Source organism: Heloderma suspectum, chromosome 6 (assembly GCF_057233095.1).
Source record: "Heloderma suspectum isolate Gila_16-S chromosome 6, 16-S_ref, whole genome shotgun sequence".
NCBI lineage: Eukaryota > Metazoa > Chordata > Lepidosauria > Squamata > Helodermatidae > Heloderma > Heloderma suspectum.
In genome coordinates this window covers 56,086,729-56,111,641 of record NC_139463.1, presented here as the reverse complement: position 1 = coordinate 56,111,641, position 24,913 = coordinate 56,086,729, and the positions used below count along the sequence as shown (strand labels likewise).

At 43.9% G+C, this 24,913-nt stretch overlaps 1 protein-coding gene across 8 annotated transcripts in view; it reads left to right on the top strand.

Annotated features, from left to right (window-relative positions):
- KANSL1 (KAT8 regulatory NSL complex subunit 1) overlaps window positions 1-24,913 on the top strand; it is a 178,544-nt gene that overhangs the window by 16,553 nt on the left and 137,078 nt on the right. For 2 of the 8 annotated variants that reach the window (XM_084804470.1, XM_084804467.1), the window contains exons 1-2: window positions 1,885-2,628; window positions 16,944-18,330. In XM_084804470.1, the coding sequence (XP_084660596.1) occupies window positions 17,027-18,330 (1,304 nt within the window). In that variant the 5' untranslated portion in view covers window positions 1,885-2,628; window positions 16,944-17,026. Of the gene's footprint in view, window positions 1-1,884; window positions 2,629-16,943; window positions 18,331-24,913 lie in introns of those variants that run through there. The other 6 variants (XM_084804469.1, XM_084804468.1, XM_084804464.1 and 3 more) reach the window with 5 other exon arrangements.

Sequence of the window (24,913 nt, the reverse complement as noted above, 5' to 3'; positions counted from 1 at the left end):
ATGAATTTCTGTGAGTGTTTGCTCTTGCCTGGTATTTCTAATAGTAAGTGTACTATGTCAAAGGTGAGCAACATTTTTTTTCCTTCGCTAGTATCTTATTAGACTCATTATGAAGATGCTGTATGATACAGGTACATTAAAGTCCAATAGACTGGTTTTCTTTTTGTATATATCTGCAAGTCTTGCAATAATTGTATAATGTAAAAATTTTGTAACACTTGTATTGACTGTGATAATTCTATTAACTTGCAGAGTTTTCTGGTGCACATCTTTGATGTAGCAGCTGCTTTCTTGCAACATTTATCTTGTGTGAAGCCTTGTTTGGTCAGCCATATAAGTGCTTTTTATGAAGTGAGCATACCATAGCTCCACTAAAGTTGCTTTAGAACGTATAGTGCTGCACTTGCATTGTGATGCTGTTATTGCAGGCAGATAACTCAGGCACAAATTCTTTACAACTGGGGTGCTACGCAATCCTAACTCACAGAATAGAGCTGAGGAAGCCTTGTTGTTGAATGTATTTCAATGGCTTTTACTTCAAAGTATGTTGTTTCAAACTAGGGTGTAAAACTGATCGGAGTGAAAACAAACACCAACGTGGTACGACAACCTGCCGGGAGTAAATTATCCATTATAGTGGGAGGCTCTTGTGAGGAAAAAACAAGTTTTGAGTAGATGGAATGTTAAAGCAGTTTGGAATACCTGGGTTCAAATTCCTGCTCAGTGAGGATAGTTTTGAATGTGTGCAATGCAACATATACAGAGCTATACCTGAGAAGCATGGAACTGGTTGTTTACAATAGGGTGTCAAAAATTATGAGATATAGCAGGTGGATCTGCTGGACACAAGCCTGTGGGGTGGGGGGCAGCTGGCTACATCCAGCAGCATAAACCACATGTATTAGCATATAAGGTTCTTCATGGGACATGTATATGAGGCCTTTTGCTTCTTCTGTGATTCTCTAGATCTGAGAGACAGTTCTCCATCTGTTTGCCTGAGCCAAATTTTTGATTTACTTCACTGGGTTCTTGTGATGACTGCCTGGCCACTGTGTTGCTCTTAGCACTGTATAAATAAGACAATCCAAATTGCTTACTTCAGTGTAGGCACTGTTCAGTTATATCCATGCCTTTAATAGTTACATAGAAAGATGTGATCCCCCCCTTCTTTGGCAGAAGGCCGAAGAATTCTGCTGCATATTGAATGGAGTAACCCTAATGGGTGATGCTTATTTTTTTTTAGTTCTGTACTCATTTCAGGAGAAAATGAGTTGAATGTAACGTCCTTGTTTTTCTTCCTTTTTGCAGATATTAATTTGCAAAATATAAATATAATGAAATCCATAACATATCCCCAACTAAAAAGGTCAAATCTATCTGATCCTTCTGAAGGATTTCTGACCCTGCCTAGCTGACCCTAACCCAATGCCTCACTGCAACCGGGGGGGGGGGAGAGATGGCAGCGGCCCTATAATAGAGGGGGAGAGGCTCTGCTACATAGTCTTTAAGCGCTAAATTGTGTGTGCCCTCCCCCGACCCATGGGGGAGGGCATGACAGGAGGGCCACCCCTCCAGAACTTAATTCTGACATAGGCGGTGTCTTTGGGGTCCAGCAGGGCATTCTGATTTTGCTTTCCTCCCTGCACAGCTCTGCATCTCACCCCGAGCGTGCCCTCCCCGTTGGTCGCGCCTTGCCCTGTCAGCCGTCCGTCCATTCATCTCTCCGCTTGCCCGGGTGCACGCGCCTCTTCCACTTGCCTTGCTCGCTGGCGCGCTTGCTCGCGCTCAAGGCTTTAGCTGCATAGCTGCCGCCCGCCGTGCCTCGAGGAGCCGGCGGCGGCGCTCGCGCCTCCCTTCCCTCTCCCCCCTCGCCTTCCCTTCCCTTCCCCCTGCCTGCCTGCCTGCCTGCCCGCCCGGTGCATTCTCCGATTAAAGGGAGGAGGAGGAGGAGGGCAGAGAAGGAGCCCGGCCGCCATTTTTCCCCGAACAGAATTTAGCGGCAGCAAAACAGCAGCAGCAGCGCCACCTCCGCGGCTGCTGCGGCCGCCCGCCGTCCTACCCGGGTGGAGGGTCGGGCGCGAAGGAGGCGAGAGGGGCGAAGGCGGGGAGAAGGAAGCGCCGCAGAGGTTGTTGCACGCCGTGCCCCACTTCGAAGAGGAGCGAGAGACCCTCCTTTGCAGCAGGAGGAGGAGGTGGAGGCACCGCGACAGCCGCCGCCGGGGGAGGAAGGCAGGAGCCCCTTTTTTCTCCGCCGCCGCCTCTTCTCCCTCCTTCTCCAGGGTGTGCGGGGTGGGGTGGTTGCAAAAGAGGAGACAGCCTTCCCCGTCCCCAAATCCCTTCCTTCCCCAGCCCTTTTCCTGCCCGCCCGCCCTCCTTGCCTGCAGAGGAGCAGGGAGCAGGCGGGCAGGGAAAGGGGAGCTGGGGCTGGAAGGAAGGGGGGAAAGGGGCCGCGAGGGCGAGAGAAAGAAAAGCCGCGGCGAGAAGACGGCGGCGGCGGCGAGAGCGGCGGCGGGGGAAGAGGACTCGGCGCCGCGCGCTCGCCTTGTTTGCAAACTGCGCCCTTTTTTATTTTTATTTTTTTGCACCGGGCCGGATCCGCCCGGACTCTGCTCTCGGCTCCATCACGTGGTAGGTGCCGCCGCCTGCTCGGTTTCCTTTCGCCTGCCCTGCTCGGCTGCTTGCTCGGCTTTCCGTTGCCCTTGCTCGGCCCTTCTTTCCCTGCCTTTGTTAGCGCGGCTGGCGAGCTGCACCCCCGTTGGAGCCCAGAAAACAACTTCTTTGCCCGCTTTCTCCCCCCGCCCTTGTCCTGGGTTTCCTGCTCCGCTGCCTTTTAATTTCTGGCCCTAAGATGTACCCATTATTTGATTTTTTTTTGCCGGAGGGGGGAATAGTACCTCTGTTTTTAAAAGCATAATATAAACTTCCCTGCCCGGTTTCTTTCTCTCCCGCTCCCAGTGCCAGGCACGGCCAGGTTCTCAATCCTCCATGATGAATATTATTAATTCCCTCTCCCCGCTACTTTTCCGTTGTTGTTGTTGCGTGTTGGGGGTTTGCAACAGTCCGAGGCGTTTGCGGTGTCCTACGGCCGAATGCGGACCGTCTCTCCTCCCCCAGCGGGCCCCCCCCCCCGGTTTTTAAAAAGCCTCGGCGCTTGGCTGAATCCCGCTTTACCAGGCTGCAAAAGAGCTTCCAATCCGTAGAATTGATCATAGTTGAGCGTGAGAGGAGGGTCATGGAAAGTGCCGAGAAGAGGGGCGCGAACACTCCCGCCGGCCTCCTGCTCTTGGGGGTGGGGTGCGGTGCGGGGGGAGAAAGGGAGTGGGCTGACTTTGTTCAACGTTTGGGAATAAAGGCCACCGCTCCCGCAGTGCTCCCTTTGCAATAGTCCAAAGCACTTTGTGTAGCCACAGCGGCGTGTGAACGTCTGCCACGCCAGTCGCGGCTCCCGCGTTCGTTCTTCTTCTCCGTCCTTTAGCAGCTTTAGGACGCGAGTCTGGCTCCGAGACTGGTGCGTGTTGTGTGCGCGAAGTATTGCGGCTCCATTGCAAAGAGGGGGGGGGGGAGAAGAAGAAGGAGGCGAGAGGCTGGGCTCTGATGGCGCCACTTTAAACTGAAGGCTTCCCCCTCCTCTAGCACGGGGAGCTTCCCAACGGGAGGGTGGCCCCCTTTTGCTCTTTGTTTCCGCATCTCCCCGCTTCGTAAAACGGGCACGCCTCCGCGTGTACTACTACTCGCCAGCACTCGGACGCCGGCGTGCCGCGAAGTTCCATCACAGCCTTCCCAATCCATCCCCGGGTTCCATTCTCAGACGTGTGTGTGTGCGTGCGCGCGCGCGCCCGTGTTAGAGATCTCGCCGTCACGTGGCTGGTTGGCAGTCATTTTTGTGCGCGCGCGTTGTGGTGACTGCTTGCTGGTGTATGGGTGTCGTTGTTACAGTCAACAGTCATGAATTTGCCCCTGGCCGCCTCCACCACCACCACCTTGGGGCGGAGTGGGGGGTGGGGAGGTTCGGGCTTGTTTCTGAACTTACTCCCATGTCAATGGGGTGAGGGTTGGAATACTCCACCCAAACAAACTCTTAAATAGGGTTTTGAGGAAACTGGGCACGAATTGCATAACGCTTGTTTTGCATAACCTTTATTGCTTGGGATTTGTCTCTTTATTATGATAGGACATGAAATTATTGGATTGGGGTGTAGAGTTGGATCACATTGTAGTACATAGTATGTTATGCCAGTAAACGTGGCTTCTGACTCCATCTCGCTGACTGTCCAGTGTACTTGTTCATTTATTTGTGAAAGCTTTGTGTATGTGAACATACTTTTCCCTCCTCCATTTGTTTGAGTTATACAATAGCGTCTCATTTGCTAACTTGAATTTGTCCCAGTAATCTATTTTATGTTGCTTACCTGCCATTTATCACCAATAATTTAGAATTGGTGGGAATGTTTTTATTCTTAATGCGAACTGTAAACAAATTGGGTTCACTTAACTTTTCCTCTTAAAGATGTCAAATTAGAGTGTTTTGTAAATAGTGTTTTTGCTGGCTGACTGTAAGGATGTTTGGTATGTTTCTGGATCAGATTGAAATGAGCCATGTCTGTTAACAAAACTGTGTCCCTCTTTTGCAGTGATGGGGATATATGCTTTTAAGTGTCCTTGGATTTAAAACCTATTAAGTGCTACATAATTTTGTTACTTAAAAAATAATTTGAGAGAGAATATTAGCTTACTTTTGTGATGCTTATATTCTGAACATTAAATCAGGAACAGTTTGGGTCTCTTTCTCTTGAGCAATTGCGTCATGTCATGTGATGTCTGATACATAATTCTAAAAATAAAACTTAGGTAAAAAGCTCTCCCTCAGAAGTTAAAATGTGTTGTGAAAGTGAGAGAGAGTAGTTCTGGTTGCGACAGCCTCTCTGAAATTCTAGAAGCAATAGCCAGCCAGTTAATCCTCGTGGCTCAGCGATATACATTCAACTTCCTATGTGTGTGTTTAAGGTCACTACCTGGCTTTTAAAATGAACTAATCTTAGTTCTGAAAATATAACATCACTGTGCTAATAAATTAGATATTAAGGCTGCAAGCCTAAACGCAGTTGCTAGGGGAGAAGTCCCATTTAACAGTGCAGCTTACTCCTGAGTAAACATGCCTAGGAGGTCATAGTCAGTGTTTGTACTCAGCAGGAAATTTGTGAATGCTGGTTCTGGGTACCAGGCAAACATATGCTTAATAACATTGTGTCGTAAGAATGTGATTTGACTGAGGCTGCAATTCTATACCCATTTACCTGGGAGTAAGCTACTCTGAACTCAGTGAGACCTACTTCTGATTAGACATGTATAGGATTGCATTATTGTGTCATAAGTTTTTGTAGGCTAGAGCTTACTTTTCCAAATTTGTGGATCTAATCCAAAAAACCTGTGCCATAATATATTTGTTTTAAAAGTTCCAGAGGACTCATTTTTGCCTCAACAGATGGTTTCCCAACTGGAATTTTATGATGTTTTCTTAAATTTAATGCTTAGGTGCCCAATAACTTGTAAGAACTAAAAAAGCCTGAAATTGACACATGTGGTTTGAACAATGAGAAGAAACTGGGCAAAGCCTTTCAGCATTTAGAGGTGGTCGGCTCTTTTAGAAAAATATACACATCACAAGATGTCTCTCCTTTTCCCATCCTCTAAGAATATGAAGGCTGCTTTGATCCATTGAGTTTGGCATATGACAGCCTTCCCCAACCTGCATGCGTTGGACTACATGGCCACTGGGGATGATGGGAGCTGTAGTCGAACACATCTGGGGGGCATTGGGTTGGGGAAGGCTGCCATATGATTTTGCAGGCATATCATTTATTTGTATGGTTAAGTCTGACTGTTGATATTATACTCTTCGAAAGAGCGGAGTAATCTAGCTTCTTTTGAATCTGAACTACTTTTTAAAAGTGTCTACATAATAGATCAGTCTTCCCCAACTTGCTGCCCTCCCAATATGGTGGTGTGTAATTCCCACCATCCTCAACCAACGTGGTTAATGTGGATGGTGGGAGTTGTAGTCTAACACATCTCGAGGACACCAGGCTGGAGAAGGCTGGAATAGATGAAGTAACCATTTTTGCACATTTACAGAGTTCATTTCCTTCTTTTATATGCAGCTCTTGCTGTCCTGAAAATCTTTTCACTTAGGTGAAGTAGAAATACTTTAAAAATAAATAAATGTTGATTAATTAATTAAAATATTTAAATAAAATAACGCCTGATTGGGCAATTCTGTTGGATGGCAGATCATTGCTGTGCTGTTTTTTTTTACTTCTTATTGGATGACAAGCTCTCTGGACCTAACAGTACACACAAGTTGGTAAACAACTAATAGGACACAAACTTGTTTTTATCCCATTGGAAAGGACCTTGAAATGTCTGGGTAATGAGCCTCTTATGACAACTCTCCAAAGAAGCATCCTTTCCAGTAGGGATAGGCAGCTGGCAGCCCAGAAGTCCAATCCAGCCGCCAGAAGCTTCCCAAGTCAGCACAGCTTCTTGTTGCAATGACCTTCTCTGCTATCAGGCATATTGGTTACTTTCTCCCAAGCTAAGATAAGAACAAAGGGCTCTTTAGCCGCCTCCTGTCGAGTGAACAGAAATGGAAGTGTGGTCAGAGTCTTCTTTATACACCTCAGCCACTGATTTCTTTCATAGAAAGGCACAGGCACATGAGAGTGAGCAACTGAAATGTAGATTTCCATCAAAGACCAGCGTGAACAGCAACCAAGGCAACATGAGCCCTTTGCCTCTGTCTCTGATGTAATTGGAGTGAGTCAGTGGATGGAAGCCATGCTGCTTGTTTTTCAGTGCTGCTTCAAGTTCTGTTGCATAGAGGGCAAAGACTTGTTTGTCAGCTGCCCTAGAGGGTGGGGCTAGATCTAATGGGCTTAAGTTGCAGGAGGGTAGATTTCAGTTGAGCATTATGAGAAGCTTCTTTAGTGGTAAGAGCAGTTTGACAGTGGAACCAGTTACCTTGCGAGGGTTGGGGTGATGGTGAACTCTCCCTTGCTGAAGGCCTTCAAGCAGAGGTTGGAAAGACATCTTTTGGGAATATTTTAGCTCTGGATTTCCTGTATCAAGTAGGGGCATGAATTAGATGACCTACAAGGACCCCCCCCATTTATGATTTGTGATTCAGTTGAAAATAAGTCCACCTGTTGAAAACTAGTTTGTTTGTTTATTACATTCGTAATTTATTTATTACATTAGTAATAGTTGGTGACCAGGGCTTTATAGAAATTAAAGCCATGTATTGTTTTAAAACTTAGCACCTGCCTTTCCAGAGAATAATTTGCTTAAAGGCAGCACACAGTACAATTTAAATCAAATGCATTAGATAAAACGGCAAAAAAGAATTAAACTGAGCACTTACCAACAGCAAAACACAAAGATAAAAAATCAGCTTACAGTCCAATTGCCACATAAAAGAGTGGTTTTCATTGGCCTCCTGAACACAGATAAATGAGGAATTGGATGGGCCTCACGTGAGAGAGAATTCCTAAAGGACAAGCACTGTAACGGATGGGTGTAGACTTTCGTCAGTCTAATGTCCCAAACGGACCTTGCACAGAGCTGAGCCTCTGTAAATGAAGCTTATTTGGAATGAAGAAATAAAAATGTGCTGTTGTTCCTCCTGTGGTAACGTAGGTTGCGTCTGCGTGTGGAGTAGAGAGGATTGCAGCACTGTAGGTGTGGGAATGCCATTTTTGAATGCTCTCCCATATTAAAATCTACCTGAAAGTAAAACCCAGACATACTAGGAGCTAGGTTCTAGTTCAGCACCCTCCCTGCTGTTTTGTTTTGTTTCGTTTCATTTTTTCTTCCAGGGAGCTTTCTATGCAATGGATCTTTCAAAAGATGGGGCTTTCCCTCATCTGGAGTCTAAAGCAGTACCATATCATTCTGATACATGTGTAGACCAGGTCTTTGTTCTTAAGATGCTGGAGGTCGTTGATTGAAATATAAAACTTATCATCCTTTTTTATGGGTGTAATATTTCTTATAGTTTCTGTACTGTTTTTTTTTGGGAAATGCTTGTCCTTTTTTAATATAACAAGTTAATTAAAAATGATGCATACAAAATACAAATAATACAATAACTGTTATATACAGTATGCAAATATAAAAGTATTGCAGAACTACAAAGCATTATACAAAAATACCTACAGAGGAGAAAACTATCAATACATGCTAACTTGAAAATTGATATTTCAATAATTGATAAATTCTACAAACTTACATTACTACTTTTATATTTTAATAATGTCTCAGTCATAAGGGCTACCATCCATATTCTGTTCAAAAACAGGAGAGCAGGAGTTTTCCATTTTGCTGTGATGCAGATTATAGTTGCTGTTTAAAAGGCAACTAACCTGTTCTAGTTCCACAGCTAAATCAAACTGCTCAAATAACCAAAAAGGACACCCTTAAGACTGTGTGGCACATATCAATTGATGTCCAGAATTCTAACTGGTATTTATTTACTGAAACTTGCTATCACCAGGCTCCAAAAGATACCTGCTGGATCCTGACATCTGCAGCACAAGTTTCCCTAAAGCTTGTATATATGTTTGAAAGGCAATGGGTTTAGATACAGCCTGAATTGTAACTTATAAAGACTCTCAAACATTGAACAGACCTTTCACATAACCATAGTTGTGTGATTCTTCCTCCTAGGGCTTCTGCATTTATGTATGTAATTGGGGGATATATCCTACATATTCTGTAGAAACTGGCACCATCTGTTTAAAAGAACTTTCTGAATGGGTAGGGGGTATTTATGCTTTGATCTATAAGTTTTCTGTCAATGCTGCTTAGGTATGCCTTATCTGAAACTATTGAAATAGATGTAGATGCCTGTCATTCTTTGTACTAATTTTGTAAGTATAAGCTAGTATGTTTGTCCAAATGAAACTAGCTTGAGGTGTCTAGAGAAGAATAATGCAATCAGCATACTACATTTAAGAGGGGTGATGGTGGTGGTGAGTCTTTGAGGATGGAACATCTAAGCAGCTATGTTCTCTTAGCCGCAACCACTTTCAGGTCAAGAATGAAAGCATATATCAGAATGCAGATGTAGAGGCTTGGTTTTTAGTGGTTAAATACAGTGTTTAGCTGTAAACCTTAATGCAAACCTTAATGTTCAGGATTGTGGTCTTATGTCCAAATCATGAGAGCAACAGAAGCCTCCCTACTTACAGCTGCCATTGCAAAGACAAAGTGGCCTATTGTCTCCCATGCACTAGGATTTTGCACACCCAGCACAACAGATCCGAATACAAAAGACTGCGCTTGTGAGTGGTGTTTGTTGGATGAGGGCCATTGATGTCTATTTCACAGCTAATGCCTTTTCTGTAGTGAAGGGGCAAGAACAGGTTTGCTGCTTGAACTGCTACTGCAGTTGCCTTCAGTGCAAAAATCGGACTAAATTTTGTTAAAGCAAATACTGTATATTGTCTGGGTGATGCTTTATAAGTTGCATATGTAAATTACAAGTCTTCTGTTGCATATTGTGTTAATTGTGTTGTGTGAGAAGGAGCAGTCCCAGCTGCTCCAAGGAGGCTGTTTTGTGGATGCTCCTGGAAAAGCTCTCCCTAGACCAGAAAGATAGTTACTACAATCAGCTGGTTGTAGGTGAGGGGTTTAAATTGCCTCTCATTGGGTAGTGTAATTGTGCCTCCTCCTTGCCAATCAGCTGGGCTGTGCGGAGACATGTGATGTAAATCAAGCCCCATATAGGAGCCCAATTCTGTTGGTAAACAGGGTGTGCAAGGAGAGTAATCCCCATCACCCTTTCCACTAGCACAGTTTTGGCACCAGCAGTAGCAGAGGGCCGGTGGGAGACAGGACACCCATGGTGGGCTACACAGGAAGCCTCTGAGGCTGCATGCAGGTCAAGTGTTGCCAAACCCTGTATTACACATAAGAGCCCTGCTGGATGAGACCAAGAGTCCATCTAGTCCAGCATTCTGTTCACACAGTGGCCAACCAGCTGTTGACCAGGAACCCACAAGCAGGACATGAGTGCAACAGCACTCTCCTGCCCATGTTCCCCAGCAACTGGTGCACATAGGCATTTGTGGGCATACACCATAGTGGCCATAATGTTATCCATTGTACTAGTGGACAAGTGAGAAGATTCAAGGGCTACTGAAGTGGCGGGAAAGGTCTGCCACTGGCGGGTCTTGGCATCATTGTGTAAAGATTGGAGAGTGGCCTGTCAAGTAAGAGTCTGAGCTTTTGATGAGTCATTCAGGAAGATCTTGGTAAGGCAATTCATTGCAAGATTGAAGAGAAGTGATGTTCCTCAAGGGTATCGTGTGGAGGAGAAGAGACTGAACTTAGAATCATAGGGTTGGAAGGGGCCTACAAGACCATCAAGTCCATCCTCCTGCTCAGTGCAGGAAGCTTGATTCCCAGGCGGTCTCCCATCCAAATATTAACCAGGACTGACCGTGCTTAGCTTCTGAGATCAGACAAGATCAGGCGCATCCAGCCCTTTGCTCGAGGAGTAAGATGTGGGGCAGGAAGAAATTGTAGTGATTTTTGCCTTTAACAGCTAAACATGCTAGGTAGAAAGCTTATTCTGCTAGTGCAGCCTTCCTGAACCCAGTGGCCCCCAGATGTGCTGAACTACTGTTCCTATAATCCCCAGTGAGAGTGGCCATTGGCCATGCTGGCTGGGAATGATCAGAGTTGTAGCCTAGCACATTTGGAGGGCAACAGTTTAGGGAAGCCTGGGTTAGTGAGTGATAACAAATTCTTTATCTTCTCCTTTTCACTCCGTACCCAAAGTAAAACACCTTCCCCCAAAAGATGGTATTCATGGGACTTGCTGGAATTCATGTTGGTGTATAAAAATGGGTATATATAGTACGAGCGGCTACATGAGTGCATAAAGTTAAAGGTGTCCACAACCAGTCGTGTCCGACTCTAGGGTGTGGTGCTCATCTCCATTTCTAAGCTGAAGAGCGAGTGCTGTCCGAAGACGCTTCCGTGGTCATGTGGCTGGCATGACTGAACACCGAGGTGCACGGAACGCTGTTACCTTTCCCGCCGAAGCGGTACCTATTTATCTCCTTGCAATTTCTTGCTTTCGAACTGCTAGGTTGGCAGAAGCTGGGACTGAAGACGGGAGCTCACCCCGTCACACAGCACTTGGGTTTCTAACTTCTGTCCTGCCGACCTTCCGGTCTGCAGTTCAGCGTCTTAACCACTAAGCCACCGCAACATGTTGGGAAGCTGATGGAGATAAGAATGGATGTTTGTGCCAGTTCTGGTTAGGGTCATACAACATGAAAACCCATGCTCAAGGTGAAGCGTGGGTTGTTCTTGAATCATGAGTTGTTGAAGAACCATGGTTGTTCCGTTGTGTGAACCCAGCCATGCCAACAAACCATGGTTTGTTAACTGCGCCCAAACCTTGAAGAGAACCTGTGGTTTGCCATTGACGTGGCTGGTTCACACAGCACAGCAACCCATGGTTCACTGACAGCCCATGCTCAACCTTGAGCGTGGCTTGTGTTGTGTGAACCAAGTCACTGTGCTTATGAGCATACATAACCTCTGTATAATATGACACAAGTAATGTTGGATTTGGTATTCATGTTTGTCACTGATCAGTTCCTTTTGTGTAGGAGAAGACAAATATCTCTCTCAAGTGAATTTTGGATTGCCATACTATTTTGTTAGAAATGGCAAATTCTTGAGATTTAAATTCCTATATTAAGCCTTTATTCCCCATTTATTGTCTGCTTAGTATGGGCAAGGCGCAGCTGTCTTACAAACCAAGATCTGAGTACTGGGCAGAACTATAGAGAATTTAAAATGAAATTAAAAAGCTTAGTTTAAATTAACCTTATGTTTGGGTGCTTGGCTGATACGAGTAAAAATTCCTTCTAGAATCCACAGGCAATAGCTTTATTAGGACTAACCAGACAGGCACAGAATTGTGGGGATGTGTTTGAGGTGTTCAAATCTCCTTAATCAGGCAAGATGTTACAAAAATGGGGATGTGGTGGGGAGAGGAAGGGAAAAACTGACTGGATGTCAAAATCATCTCATTGATTGGTCTTGTGTGGGGAGAAGTAGATATGTGAGGAATAAAGGAACTCTGCATTGTATTAGGAGGGGGCAGATGTATTAATTGCATTGTGGAGAACGGGATGTGAGGTGGTGGAAGTGAATGTTGTACTGTGTGGTGAGACAAAAACTAGAATAGTATTGGAAGGAAGTTACTTGGAAACTGGCTATTAGGAGAGTGAAAAAATGCAGCCACAGTACAACACCGCATAGTTGTCAAGAAGTGACCCAGTTTTAGTAGGTGCCCAAAGTTTCATTCAAACATGCTGGGTATGCCGGTTTTTCAAAGATATTTTTTCAGGTAAAAAGGCCAGAGAAAATAACTGCTGCAGAAAGCTCTGTAGAATTGTTAAGAGTGTTACTTTGAGGACACGTTTGGAAAGATGCTTTCAGATTCTTGTGAAATTATTTTAGGTGGTTCACTGTGAGCATCAGATTCTTAGATGTCAACCCTATGCAGGGATGAAGAAAAATGTCAGATTTCAGATGTGAGATACAAACTGGGATTTCGAGATGTTGTATAACCGTGTGACATTTAGAACAAACTGTGTTTATTATTTGCCAAATCTGCTCAAATTTTAATTTTAAGATATTTTTAGGGAGGGTAGGACCACTAGCTTATTGACCCATATTGACTCATTGGCTATTCTTGGAACTGTTTCACAGAAGGCTGCTGAAAAGCATCTTTAATCGTCGTAACAAAGGATTTCTTTGCCTCTGCTCTTCATTACATCATGCAACATTAAAACAATGAGCCTAGGATTGGACCATAGCAGTCAAGGGAACATATATTAAGGCAGTTGATAGAAGAAGCAACTCAGGTTGTATTCACATGATATCCAAGAGTCACTGACTTCTACAGTATGAACATGTTCTTTATATGCAGACTTCACCACCTTAACTTGAAAATCTGATCCACTGAAGGGCACTTACTTCCGTTTTAGGATACGGAGATCCCCTCACATACCTTACAGAGAAACTATGGTGCCCTGGCTCTCTGAGTAGGGAGTTGAACCCTTTAAAAATGGGGTAATCTATTCCTTTGGTATGCTTCTAGTTTAGACTCAAATGTTACAAATCAGTTTAACTGGTTCAGACATGTTTTGTGTAGAGTAATTTAGCAAACATTTATAATTGCAAATTAAGTTTTGTTTCTGTAATTTGCTGTTTTATTGAATGTTCATAACAGGTAATAGAGAAAGCAGAAGCCCCTTCCCTCTGTACCGACAACAACGATAATAACTGCAATTGCTATTCCCCCACTGCACTCCCCTAGTTGCTTGCTTTTATTTTGTTTCGTTTAGCTAAAAACCTATGCATACTTTTCTGAGAGCAAGTTCCAATAAACACAATGGGATTTACTTCTAAGTAAACATGCACAGGATTGCGCTAACATTTACTTGGAATAAATTCAATTGCACTCATTGAGAATTACTTCCAAGTATACATGCATAGGATTGTGCTGTTAGCATAAAAACAGAAAACAATATATTCAGAGGCAATTATTATAAACATGCAATTTTGTGCTTTATTTGGCTTGTCCCAGTTCACAGGCTCAGTTTCCTGATAAGTATCAGCCCCCAGTCTTCCAAAAAACAGTCAAGATTTCTGTATCCCATGTTGAATCCTAATTTGCTATGTTAATGTATCTATTATTAATAAATCCCATATTTTTTAACCCAGTCCCTTCCCTATATAGGTATGTTGCTAGATTTTCATTTCTGTGCTATCACTAATCTGACAGTTGTTAACGAATTAGGAATTTAATTTCTTATAGAAGCATTTTATATTCTCATCATTACTATACCCAGTAGCACTGGCTGCATTTGCACTCAGTGCTAATTCATGGTTTATGTTAAACATGGTTTATTACTTTAGCCATTAATTGTCTTGCAGACAAGCAAACAAACAGTGGCTTCCCTATTTCTGTTTTGTTTCTTCTCTGCCCATTTTTGCCTGCCTTCAAAGTGGGTTCATTTTCAGGCTGCTCTTGCTGGGTTCCTCTGTTTTAGGGCAGATAGTAGTGCAACAAACAAGTCAGGGATGAGCCATGTTTCTGGGTTTATCACAACAATCCATGGTTTAGACAAGTCAGATTTTGTAAGTCAATAAGCCATGATTTCTCTTGGTGGTTTGTTGCTGGTAGCAAACCATGGCTTGTGTGCAGGAATGGGTTCAGACACAACAAGAAGCTAGATTTCAACAGACCACACCATGGCTTAGTGTTCTGTGGGAACCAGGTCACACTCTTACAAACAACTATGAACAGAATACACAGAGAGCAACTAAGGTAATTGCCACAGCCTGTGCAATGATAGCAAATTGTGGTTATGGTTTAGGTTTATAAAACATTTAAGATCTGCCTTATACCAGGTGAAGAGCGAAAGTTGAATGAAAGTTTGTGCTATAAAAACCAGGTTAGTGGTGGTGTTCCTGGGGAGAGACACTTAAGGCTTATGCATCTTGTACCTTAAGTGTAGTGGCTATACATGTGTGTGTGGTGTGTGTGTGTATAAGATCCATAGGTCTACTAAAGTCTGCAAATCCTTACAGTAGTTTATGAAGAATGAGGGTAGCCAGGTGTTGCTCAATTTGAATCCAACTTAGTATAAAGGAGGTCCTTCTCCACTTTATCATTTGTGCCCTTTGGGAGGCAACATAATAGATTTGGTATTTTTGCTACTCCATGTTGAACTTGTACTCTGCATGTTATTCTATTCGAGGTAAAATCTAGAAAACGATTCTGCCATGTCCTCAGTTATTTCTCTAGAATGTATACTGGGAATAAAGGAAAAGTGGTACAACCATAATTTTAAATAATGCTGTTATCTTAAGCAAATTAACTCCTGTAAAATGAATGTACTGGGAAATAATTAACTTCAGGGGAAAATGTAGTTGAGTTGGTTGGTTGCATCTTTTGATCCAAAAGAGATGTGCATTGGGAGCGGCCAGTTATGTCTTGACTGCTTGCAACTGCATCTGGGTTGGGGCTACTTTTTCTACATCGACTCACTCTAGCCGTAACAGAGAACACAATTTTGACTTGCTTTGTATTTCCCAGAAGAGAGGAACAGCCTGTGTAATGCCATTATTTAAACGTGTGGCACAACTATCTTTAGAATACTGTGTACAGATCTGTCTTCCCATCTAAAGAAAGAGCTGAAAAAGAGAGAGCGAGGCAATTAAAATGATCAATGCCTCGGAACACTTTTCTGTTAGAAAAGGCTAAAGAGTTTAGGGCTTTGTCATGACAGGGTAAAACATTGAGGGGATATGATAGAGGTTTCTACAATTATGGATGGTTGGAAAGAGCGGACAGACACATTTTTCTCCTGTCAGTACTGAAACATATGGTGCCTATGCAGAACCTATGTCCTTTGCTATGCTTTTATTGAGACAAAACTCATTGATAAAATAATCCAGATGGAGGCTAATATGTTTGTGGGCCTGGCTTTGCTTTGGCCAAGTACCTCTTCCATAGCATTCTCAGATTCTGAGGAGCATCTCAAAGCTAAAATCTGAACTAGCAAGATGCTTCTGATTGAACAAAAACATCAGTTGCACTAAGCTGACAATTTTGGAACATAAGTCTTCAGAAATTCTCAAACAACTTGCATGTTTCATTAGGGTTTTTTTTCCCCTACTCCATATCTGAGGGAAGTAGTAGTTTCTATTTAAGGTCAAGCTAAACGTCAGAGATGAAACCACCAATCACAGAACACCCCCCCCCCTTTCCTTTGGGATCCTGGGAAATATAGGGTCTTTGCCTATGGCAGGGGAAATGCGAGGACCTCTCTCATGACCCTTAAAATAACTTTCTTGAGTTTCTGAAAATCGAAGCACTTCTTTTTCAAAGCTAATTACTCCTTTCTTTGTGTTAAGGATTTGATTCAGGTTCAAGGCAATGGAGAGACTTTGGGTTCAGTTCAGATTCACCGGGGAGAATAATCTCTCTCTGAACTGGTGTTGTGTTTCAGTTTAGTTTGACTCTCTGACCCAGCAATAATACTGCTAGCTTTGAGTCTTGACCTCCTCACAAGGCTACCTGCATGGTATGGAATGCCTTGCTGTTTATGGCACTGCTTTCTCCTTCCTCCACACCCCGTCTGTCCCCTTGTACCTTCTCCGAATCTTTTGGGTGCCCATTTCTTACTGCATTAGCCTGTTATCTGGTGGTCTGTCCCTGTCTTTACTGTGTTCCCCTTTCTGCGTAACACCCTGTTCCTTTAGCTTTCCACTTCTGGTTTAGCAGGGGATGTTGTTGCTTCTGTTCATGGTGCTTTGTATCCTTCTACTTGGACTTGAGATGACTGGTATAGGGTTGGAAATAACATGTCATTGCACAGCAGTTGTCAGGCGTAGTTGTATAACCAGTCATTGTATCTAATAAAACACACATTGTGTGTGGTAGGTGGCTTGAAACTTTATAGGGTGGTACACAACCTGCAGCCCTAGGGTTGCATGTGGTCCTTGGGCACTTCCTGTATGGCCTTCGAAGCCGGCAGGATCCCACCCACTTTTCCTCACGGCCCAGCTGATCAGCCGTTTTCCTCGATTCTGAGATCACTTTTTTTTCTCTGCTGGTAGTGGTGGAGAAATGGCAATCTTGGTGGCAAGTGGTGGGGGATGGGAGAGGCTTCTTACCTCCAACTGCCCTCCCCCGTGATCCCCTAGATCTCAGTGGGAGGTGGGTGGGGAGATGTGTGTGCAGCCCCTGGCCCTCCCAACTGTAACCTTTGTTGCTAGAAATGATGTGCAACCTGATTCATAGCTTCACCAATTCTGTACTCCTAAAACTTTTTCTGCTTTGTTTTCAGGCTGCCCTCTGGCGAGGCAGTAGGAGACAGCAGAGCTGGCCTCTGCAACGGGAGAGGCTGGATTTCCCATCTCTCTGTGCTGAATGGCTACTATGGCGCCCGCTCTCACTGACGCAGCAGCTGAAGCTCACCACATCCGGTTCAAACTGGCTCCCCCATCCTCCGCCCTGTCTCCTGGCAGTGCCGAAAACAACGGCAACGCCAACAACATCCTCGTCACCACCAACGGCACCAAAAGGAAAGCTGAGGATTCCAGCTTAGATTTCCGAAATAATCCTGCGAAGGAAGAGCGGGGAAAGCTGCAACCCCTGGTGGCGTCTTACCTCTGTCCGGATGTAACCTCTGTTCCTCCGAAAGAGTCTTTGAAGCTGCAAGGGGTCTTCAACAAACAGACAGTCCTTAAGTCTCACTCTCTCTTATCTCACCCCTTCTTGAAAACTAGTGACCTATTGGGGAGGCAGCCAGTGTTGGAGTTTTCCTTGGAAAACCTAAAAACCATGAGCACTAGTAGTCAGACGCCTCTGCCGCAAGCACCCGTCAATGGTCTGGCTAAAAAATTGTCTAAGAGTAACAGCTCTGACCATGAAAACCCGGCTTCGCTTAACGGCGGGAAGCGTGCTTCTCCTTCTGCCACCCTCCAGGATGTTGATTCTAATGGCCCTGGGGGTTCTGATTTGGGGGACCTGAAATCAGGTTTGACAAATTGCACTCTTCCACACAGAAGCCTCGATGCAGAGCACACCACTCCACTTAGCAATAATGGCACGGCAAATAAACATACCCACAGTTCCCCAGAGCAGCAGCATGGGCTTGAAGGGGGTGGAGAGAATAGGTTGTTGTCGTTACCTGGTGTGCCTGCTTCTTCCAATCTTGGGAGCAGCAAACCAGAAGAGCAGAAGATCGCTCTGCTAAGCAATTCCCTTAGCACTCTAGATTCAGATATGAGAACAAGGGTGCTGTTGCGGCGGCAGGCAGACATTGAGAATCGTGCTCGCAGACTGCAGAAGCGCCTGCAGGTGGTGCAAGCCAAGCAAGTGGAGCGCCACATCCAGCAGCAGCTTGGTGGCTTCTTGGAGAAAACTCTAAGCAAGTTGCCGGCATTGGACTCCCTGAGACACCGAAGTCAGCTGATGCTGACGCGCAAGGCAGAAGCAGCTTTGAGAAAAGCTGCTAGCGAGACGAGTACTTCAGAAGGACTGAGCAGCTTCTTAAGAGGTGACTCCATCTCGGAAGAACTGGAGAGGTTTACTGCCAGCGGGATGGCTAATCTGCGTTCTTGTGAGCAAGCATTTGACTCTGACATCACGGACAGCAGTTCGGGCGGGGAGTCTGATATTGAAGAGGAGGAACTGACCAAAGCAGACGCTGAACAGCACCATGTCCCGCTGTGAGTAGCATCAGGTGTAATTACTCCGTGTGGGAAGGGGCGATAATGCAAGTTTTGTTTACTTTTTTAGAAAGCAGATTTCCTGCAATAGGAAGATTAATTGTTATGAGGCAGAGTGGTAGTATCTTGAATATAAACTCCATTAATCATGTTTGGTGATGAAGAGAATAACTTCACCTCTTCATCTTTGACTTCATGCTAGGTACTAAGGTGACTGAGAAGCCCCAGCCACCCTCACATTTTTTGGGTTTCTTTTAATCAAAGGAAATGTTAACTCCCTCCTTCCCAACTTGCTCTCATCTACTTCACATCCCTGTTCTTTCTGACTTTGATTAAAATTCCGCTCTGCTTCACAGAAGTCGTCAGAATAGTTTACTGCAGCCTTTGCCAACCTGGTGCTCTCTAGATGTGTTGGGACTATGACTCCCATCATACACAGCATAGCCAATGGCCATCCTGTTTGGGGATGGTGGGAGTTGTAGCCCAACACATCTGGAGGGCACCAGGGTGGTGAAGGCTATTTCCTGGAATTGCCTAAGTAGTTTAAAAAAATTAGTTGTATTTTATATATATGGCAAAATATTAGCTTTGGTCACTTGGTTCTAAAAGACAAAAAAGAGACTGAAATCCAAATAACAATATGCAGTATTAAATTGCATATATAGGGTTGGATTCAGATGTAGTCAAGCTTAGAGTAGACCCATTGAAGTCAGTGGGGCTTAAGTTGGTCGTCACTGACTTGTCCCATTTGATTTCAGTGGGCACATTCTAAGAATGACTAAGTCAGGATCCAACCCCATAGTGTTGTTCAGTTATGTGCCCATACCACTGGCTTTCCTGTTGTATCAGCAAGGAACTCTCTAAATAACTCCTTCAAAGTAAGACAGATTTTGTTGGATTGAAGTGGTTCCTGCTCATGTTCTTGAATGTAAGCTATTGTGGGTGTAAAGAAGGGATAGGCAACCTTGTGTCCTCCAGATATTTTGGACGACAACTCCCATAAACTTCAGCCAGCATGGCCAATGGTCAGGGTTTATGGGAATTTGAGTGCAAAACATCTGGAGGGCACCAGGTCACCTACATCTGGTGTAAAGCATTCTAGCTCTGCTGAAAATTAAAGCCTTTCTCTGACAAGTTAGCTATCAAAGGCATGAATGGCTTTGAGATGTGAGAATTCCTTCGTGCAGTACTGTCCTCAAGGTCTACATCTTGTTTGATTAAAAATTAGCAAGAGGTGAGATCAAAACCCACTATCTTGCAGTGGAAATGGGAGGGGAAGGGGCAAAAAGAGAAAGATGGTGTTTGCTGAGGGAGCAAAATGTGATTATAGACTTGAAGAAAGAATAGAAGAAAATGCTCAGGAGGAAAGGGCTAAAGGTGATGCAAGTAATGGTTGTGAAGTGGTAGCAACTGATTGTGTTGAAAGGAGCAGTAAAATCTCACTAATAGTATCTTTTGTCTTTTTCTCTGTGCAGACTTTTATTTCTGCCCCTTTTCTTTTGATGAATTTGTAAGTAGGGCATTGCTGACTGGTATTTATCCCAGGGTAATTGGACCAAAGATCTGTGAAAATGATACATCATTTTAAAACCTTATATTCCAGGTTGTTGCTTATCATAGCTCTGAATCAGCTGGAGACTAATGACTTAATATATTATGTTGTGCTGGCTGGGGATGGTGGGAGTTGTAGTCCAACACATCTGGAGGGCACCAGGTTGGGAAGGCTGATCTGCGCTGCCTGGCAGTGGCTTTCTTGAGTTTCAGATAGGGGTCTTTCCCAGCCCTACCTGGAAAACTTCAGACCTTCTGCATGGACAGCATGTGCTCTACCACTGAGCTACAGTCCCTCCCTGTGCAGGCCCTCATGCCTTTGTAGGTCATGTTAACCTCCTAGAACTGCACTATAATTCTCAGTGGACTCCTCTGCATCAGATATCAGTGCTGCTCTCCCCGTTATCCACAAATGACCAGTTGCTTTTAGCAGCAGCCTTGATGCTTTTCTGCTGTTCATGGCATACTATTGTTTTATGAGAAGAATATTGTGTCTTTGTATTTAAATAACTCATAGGCCTAGTTCGCACATACTGAGAACTCATGGGTTGCTTAAACCATGGGTTGTCGGAGTCAAGCATGAGCGAGCTGCCTCCCACGCATGTCCCTGTTTCCGCTTCGCTAAACAACCCAGGAATGTGCCCAGTTCCTGGGTTGTTAGTTATGATGTCTGAACTCAGCACTTTGGGATGTTGAGAGTTAAACAACCCAGAATTTGAACCCATGGATTATTGTTGGATTAAAATTCTGGGTTGTTTAATCCTAAACAACACAGTGCTGGGTTTGGATGCCACAACTAACAACCCAGGAACCCTAGGGTTGTTTTGGAAAGTGGATGCAAAGCGGAAGTGATGAACAGGCAGGAGACAGTGTGCTTGCTTCCGCGTGACCCCACCAATTCATGGGTTGTTAACCCACAAATTGCCATTATGCGCAAACCAGGTATTAGTATGTATTCTGCTTCACAAGATTTTAGTTTGATTTCTGAAAGTCATTTATATCCATTGCCATCACACTGTTATGTTTATTAAACAATTGTGTCTGACATAAATACACATGGGGAGAAATTCTTGATACCTTAATGGTTGTAAGGTCTTGGTTGTAAGGCTCCGCTGCTTTATTTTCCCCACCCCTGGGTTTCTAGATGCAACTGGCAGACCATTTTGTCTATGAGCTTAATACTTAGTCCATAGAGTTGTCACTTAATCAGTTGTATTTGAGTAAGATGCAGTATAACTGTTGGTTCATATGTTCATATGTTTTCACCTCTTGGTGAAATGTGATTAACTAAACAATATCCCTTTGAAGGAAGGGATTTATATGGAGGCAGGGGTTTAACTGCCTTCATAGCCACCATTTCTATCTCCAGCCTGGAGAATCATGCCTGCTGCTGTTAACAGATACTGAAAACAAGCCTCTTTAGACTATAAAATAATAGGACTGTCAAATTAGTTATAAAATATTCTGGAATTTTAGTGTGCTTTCCTTTTGTGCCTCAAGTTAAAAAAATAAATTGCAGTTTCTTTTGAAACTGTGACTCCGTATAGCGGTCTTCCCCAACCTGGTGTCTTCCAGATGTATTGTACGACAGCTCCCTGGTTGGGGGTGATGGGAGTTGTAGTCCAATACACCTGGAGGGCACCAGGTTGGAGGGACTGCTGTATGGTATTGTGTGCTCACTTGACAACTTTCCCAACTGAGCTTTTCAATCTTGATTGAAATAACAGGCCAGTTTCATTAGGCATAGATATTAATCTGCTGTAATTGCAGTATTACATAATTAGCCAAAGTGAAGTAGCATATCCCTTTCCAAGAATGCCAGTGGCTGCTATCTTTCTAGCAGCCATTGAGCAAATGAGAAGGGCCTCTGTTGGTGATCTTAACATGTGGGCAGGCTGATGTGGGTGAAGGTGGTCCTTCAAGTAACGGGGTCCCAAACCGTTTAAAGCAGTCAAAACCAGCACTTTAAATTGGTCTTGGAAATGCACTGGTAACCAGTGCAGCTTACTCATTTATTCTTACCTGCCACCCCAGGGTCCCAGTGGGTCTAGTTCCCTTTTAAATAAATACATCTCTGGGGTTTGCTTATGTTCCTAGGACTTTATAGTCTCTGGAGCATCATGAGCTTCCCTAACATTTTCTTTCTCTCCTCTCCTTCTCACCAGGATTTCTGATTTTCTCTCTTGTTCTAGTTGGCTGGCCATATGTGGGCTAGACTTGCCTACTGGTTGTTTTCCGAGGAAGTTAGACTTAAAATTGTTAGATTCTCAGTAATTGCATTTGGTTACTGATCTGTTTTCAGCTGAGTGATTTGATGCTATTTTGGAAACGATGTGGTTTATGTGCGTGGACATCCATGTGTATTTTCCCTAATCGGTTCTGTATTGCCAATGTTTTTATTAGTATTTCAAGCTTTAATCTATAGATTAATCAGCAGAATCTTTAGTTGGGGCCAATTTTTAATTAGAGAGCAAACTTTTAATGGGTTGCATGGTGAATTAAGGGCATGTTGTTTTGTTCTGAGATTATTTTGGTTTATTTATTTTACATTATATATCAGTGTTCATAAAATATCACAGTTTACAAGTTTAAATAAAACAATTAAAACTGGTGTATTACTGTAATAGAGAATGGAAAAATAAAATATCAAGGGTATCCATCACTCCCAACAGCAGTTACAGCATTTGTTCATTAAATTTTTTGTTATCCTACACTTGATACTAGCACATTATTTAAATTAGTTCAAAGCCAGATGATCAAGTGAAAGTATTATTATTATTATTATTATTAACAACTAAACAAAATTAACAATGCAGTGTACAATGCAAAAATGATCACAAAACACAATAAAATACAATATAAAAATATTGTCCATTTAACATATACATATCTAAAAGAGTAACCAGCAGCATACTCGGTAAACAAAAATTAAGCTGGAAAGGCTTGGATGAAGAGGAATGTTTCATTTATTTTACTTATTTATTAGATTTGTGTACTGCCCAACTGGTGCATGCCCTCAGGATGGTTTACAATCATAAAGCCAAACAACAACAAAGTAACTAAAAATAATACAACAATATAAGTTTCAAAATAAGTGGCTGGGTGACCAGCCAGATGGGTGATTAATAAATTTAATAAAATAAATAAATACATAAAAATAATTATACATTAAATACATTTAGAAGTGAGTGGATTTTAGCAGGTGCCTGAAACTTACCATCATTGGCACCTGCCTTCTTTCCAGGGCATAGTGTTCCAGAAGGCATGGGCAACCACACTAAACTCCCTTGCAGAATTGCCAAAAGGGCCTCCCCTAATCATCAAAGGGAGCAGGCAGGACTTTAAGGGCTTAGGCGGTTTCTCAGATAACCTGGTCCTAAGTTTAGGGCTTTATTACTAGCACCTTAAACTTGGCCTCACAGAATATAGGCAGCTGTGCATCTCTTTCAGCTGAGGTGTTTTATGCTGGTAATAGATTGGTCCACAGAGCAACTGAGCTCCTGCATTTTGCACCAGTTGCGATTTCTAGATTAGCCTTCAGGGCAGCCCCATGTAGAGTGTGTTACAATAATCCAGCCTTGAGGTTAGCAATGCATGGACCATTGTGGCAAGGTTAACTCTTTCCAGAATTAACCTTGGCTGCAGCTGGCGTATCAGCAAAAGCAGGAAGAAAGCACTCCTTGATACCAAGGTCACCAGGGCCAAGTGACAAAGATGAATTCAGGAGTACCCCTAAACTACAAACCTGTTGGTTCAGAGGGAGCACAAGCCTGTCCAGAACAGATTGTTGACCAGTCTTCCAGACCTGAGAATCACTCACCCATTAGGGCTCTGTCTTGTCAGGATTCAACCTCAGTTTATTGGCCCTCATCCAGCCAATTACTGTGCCCAGGCACTGACTAATGACTTCCAGAGCCACACTTGATTCAGATATTACATAGAAATAGAGTTGGGTGTCATCAGCTTACTGATGACACCATGCTCCCAACTCCCCTAATGACCACTTCCAACACAGGAACATAGGAAGCTGCTTTATACTGAGCCTGACCATTGGTCCATCTAGCCCAGTATTGTTGACACTAACTGGCAGTAGTTTTCCAGGGATTCAGGCAAGAATTTTTTCCAGCCCTACTTGGAAATGCCGGGGATTGAACCTGAGATCTTCTGCATGCAAAACATGTGCTCTACCACTGAGCCAGGGGCCCTCCCTGAATGGCTTCATGTAGATGTTAAATAGCATTGGAGACAAGGTGGTACCCAAAAGTACCCACTGGAGTGCTAAAAAAAAGATCACCCAGGATCACTCCGAAATAGATCCTGTAGGTAGGAGCAGAACCACTGAAGTATGGTGCCTCTAACCCCAATTCATGGAGTAAATCCAGGAGGATACCATGGATGATGGTATCAAAAGTCAATGAAAGATCGAGCAAGACTAACAGGGTTGCACTCCTATCCTTCTCCTGCTAAAGGTCATCCATCAGGCGACCAAGGCTGATTTGATCCCCAAAGCGGGCCTAAACTCAATTAGTTGACAGCTCTAGTTTAGTAACCCCCTCTCATGAAAACAGTTCAGTGTTACTACCTCTTTGTCTTGTTTGATTAGCGTGCCCCTGATAATTGATGGCCTTTTTACTGAGTTAGCTGACTTGTGCTCTTCTAAAGAGCTGGACTGATGGACAGTAATCCACTTACAAGTGGTCTAGACTCTGAAGTCTTCCCCAACCTGGGGCCCTCCAGATGCTTTACGCTAGAACTCCCAGCAACCCCAGCCAGCATGGCCAGTGGTCAGGGGTGATGGGAGTTGTAGTCCAGAACATCTGGAGGCCAGCAGGTTGGGGGAAGGCTGTGAGTAGACAGGATTCGTATCTAGTCTGTTCAGAGCGAGTGAATTCAGTGGTCGCGTGTTGATACCCAGTGTGAGGCATTTGTGTTGCATAGGAGGAAGTAGCCATGGGAGATGGGAGCAGAGGGATATGGAATAGGGTTAAAGGAGAGATTCTAAGCTTGATAACTGTAGGCCACTGATGGAGCA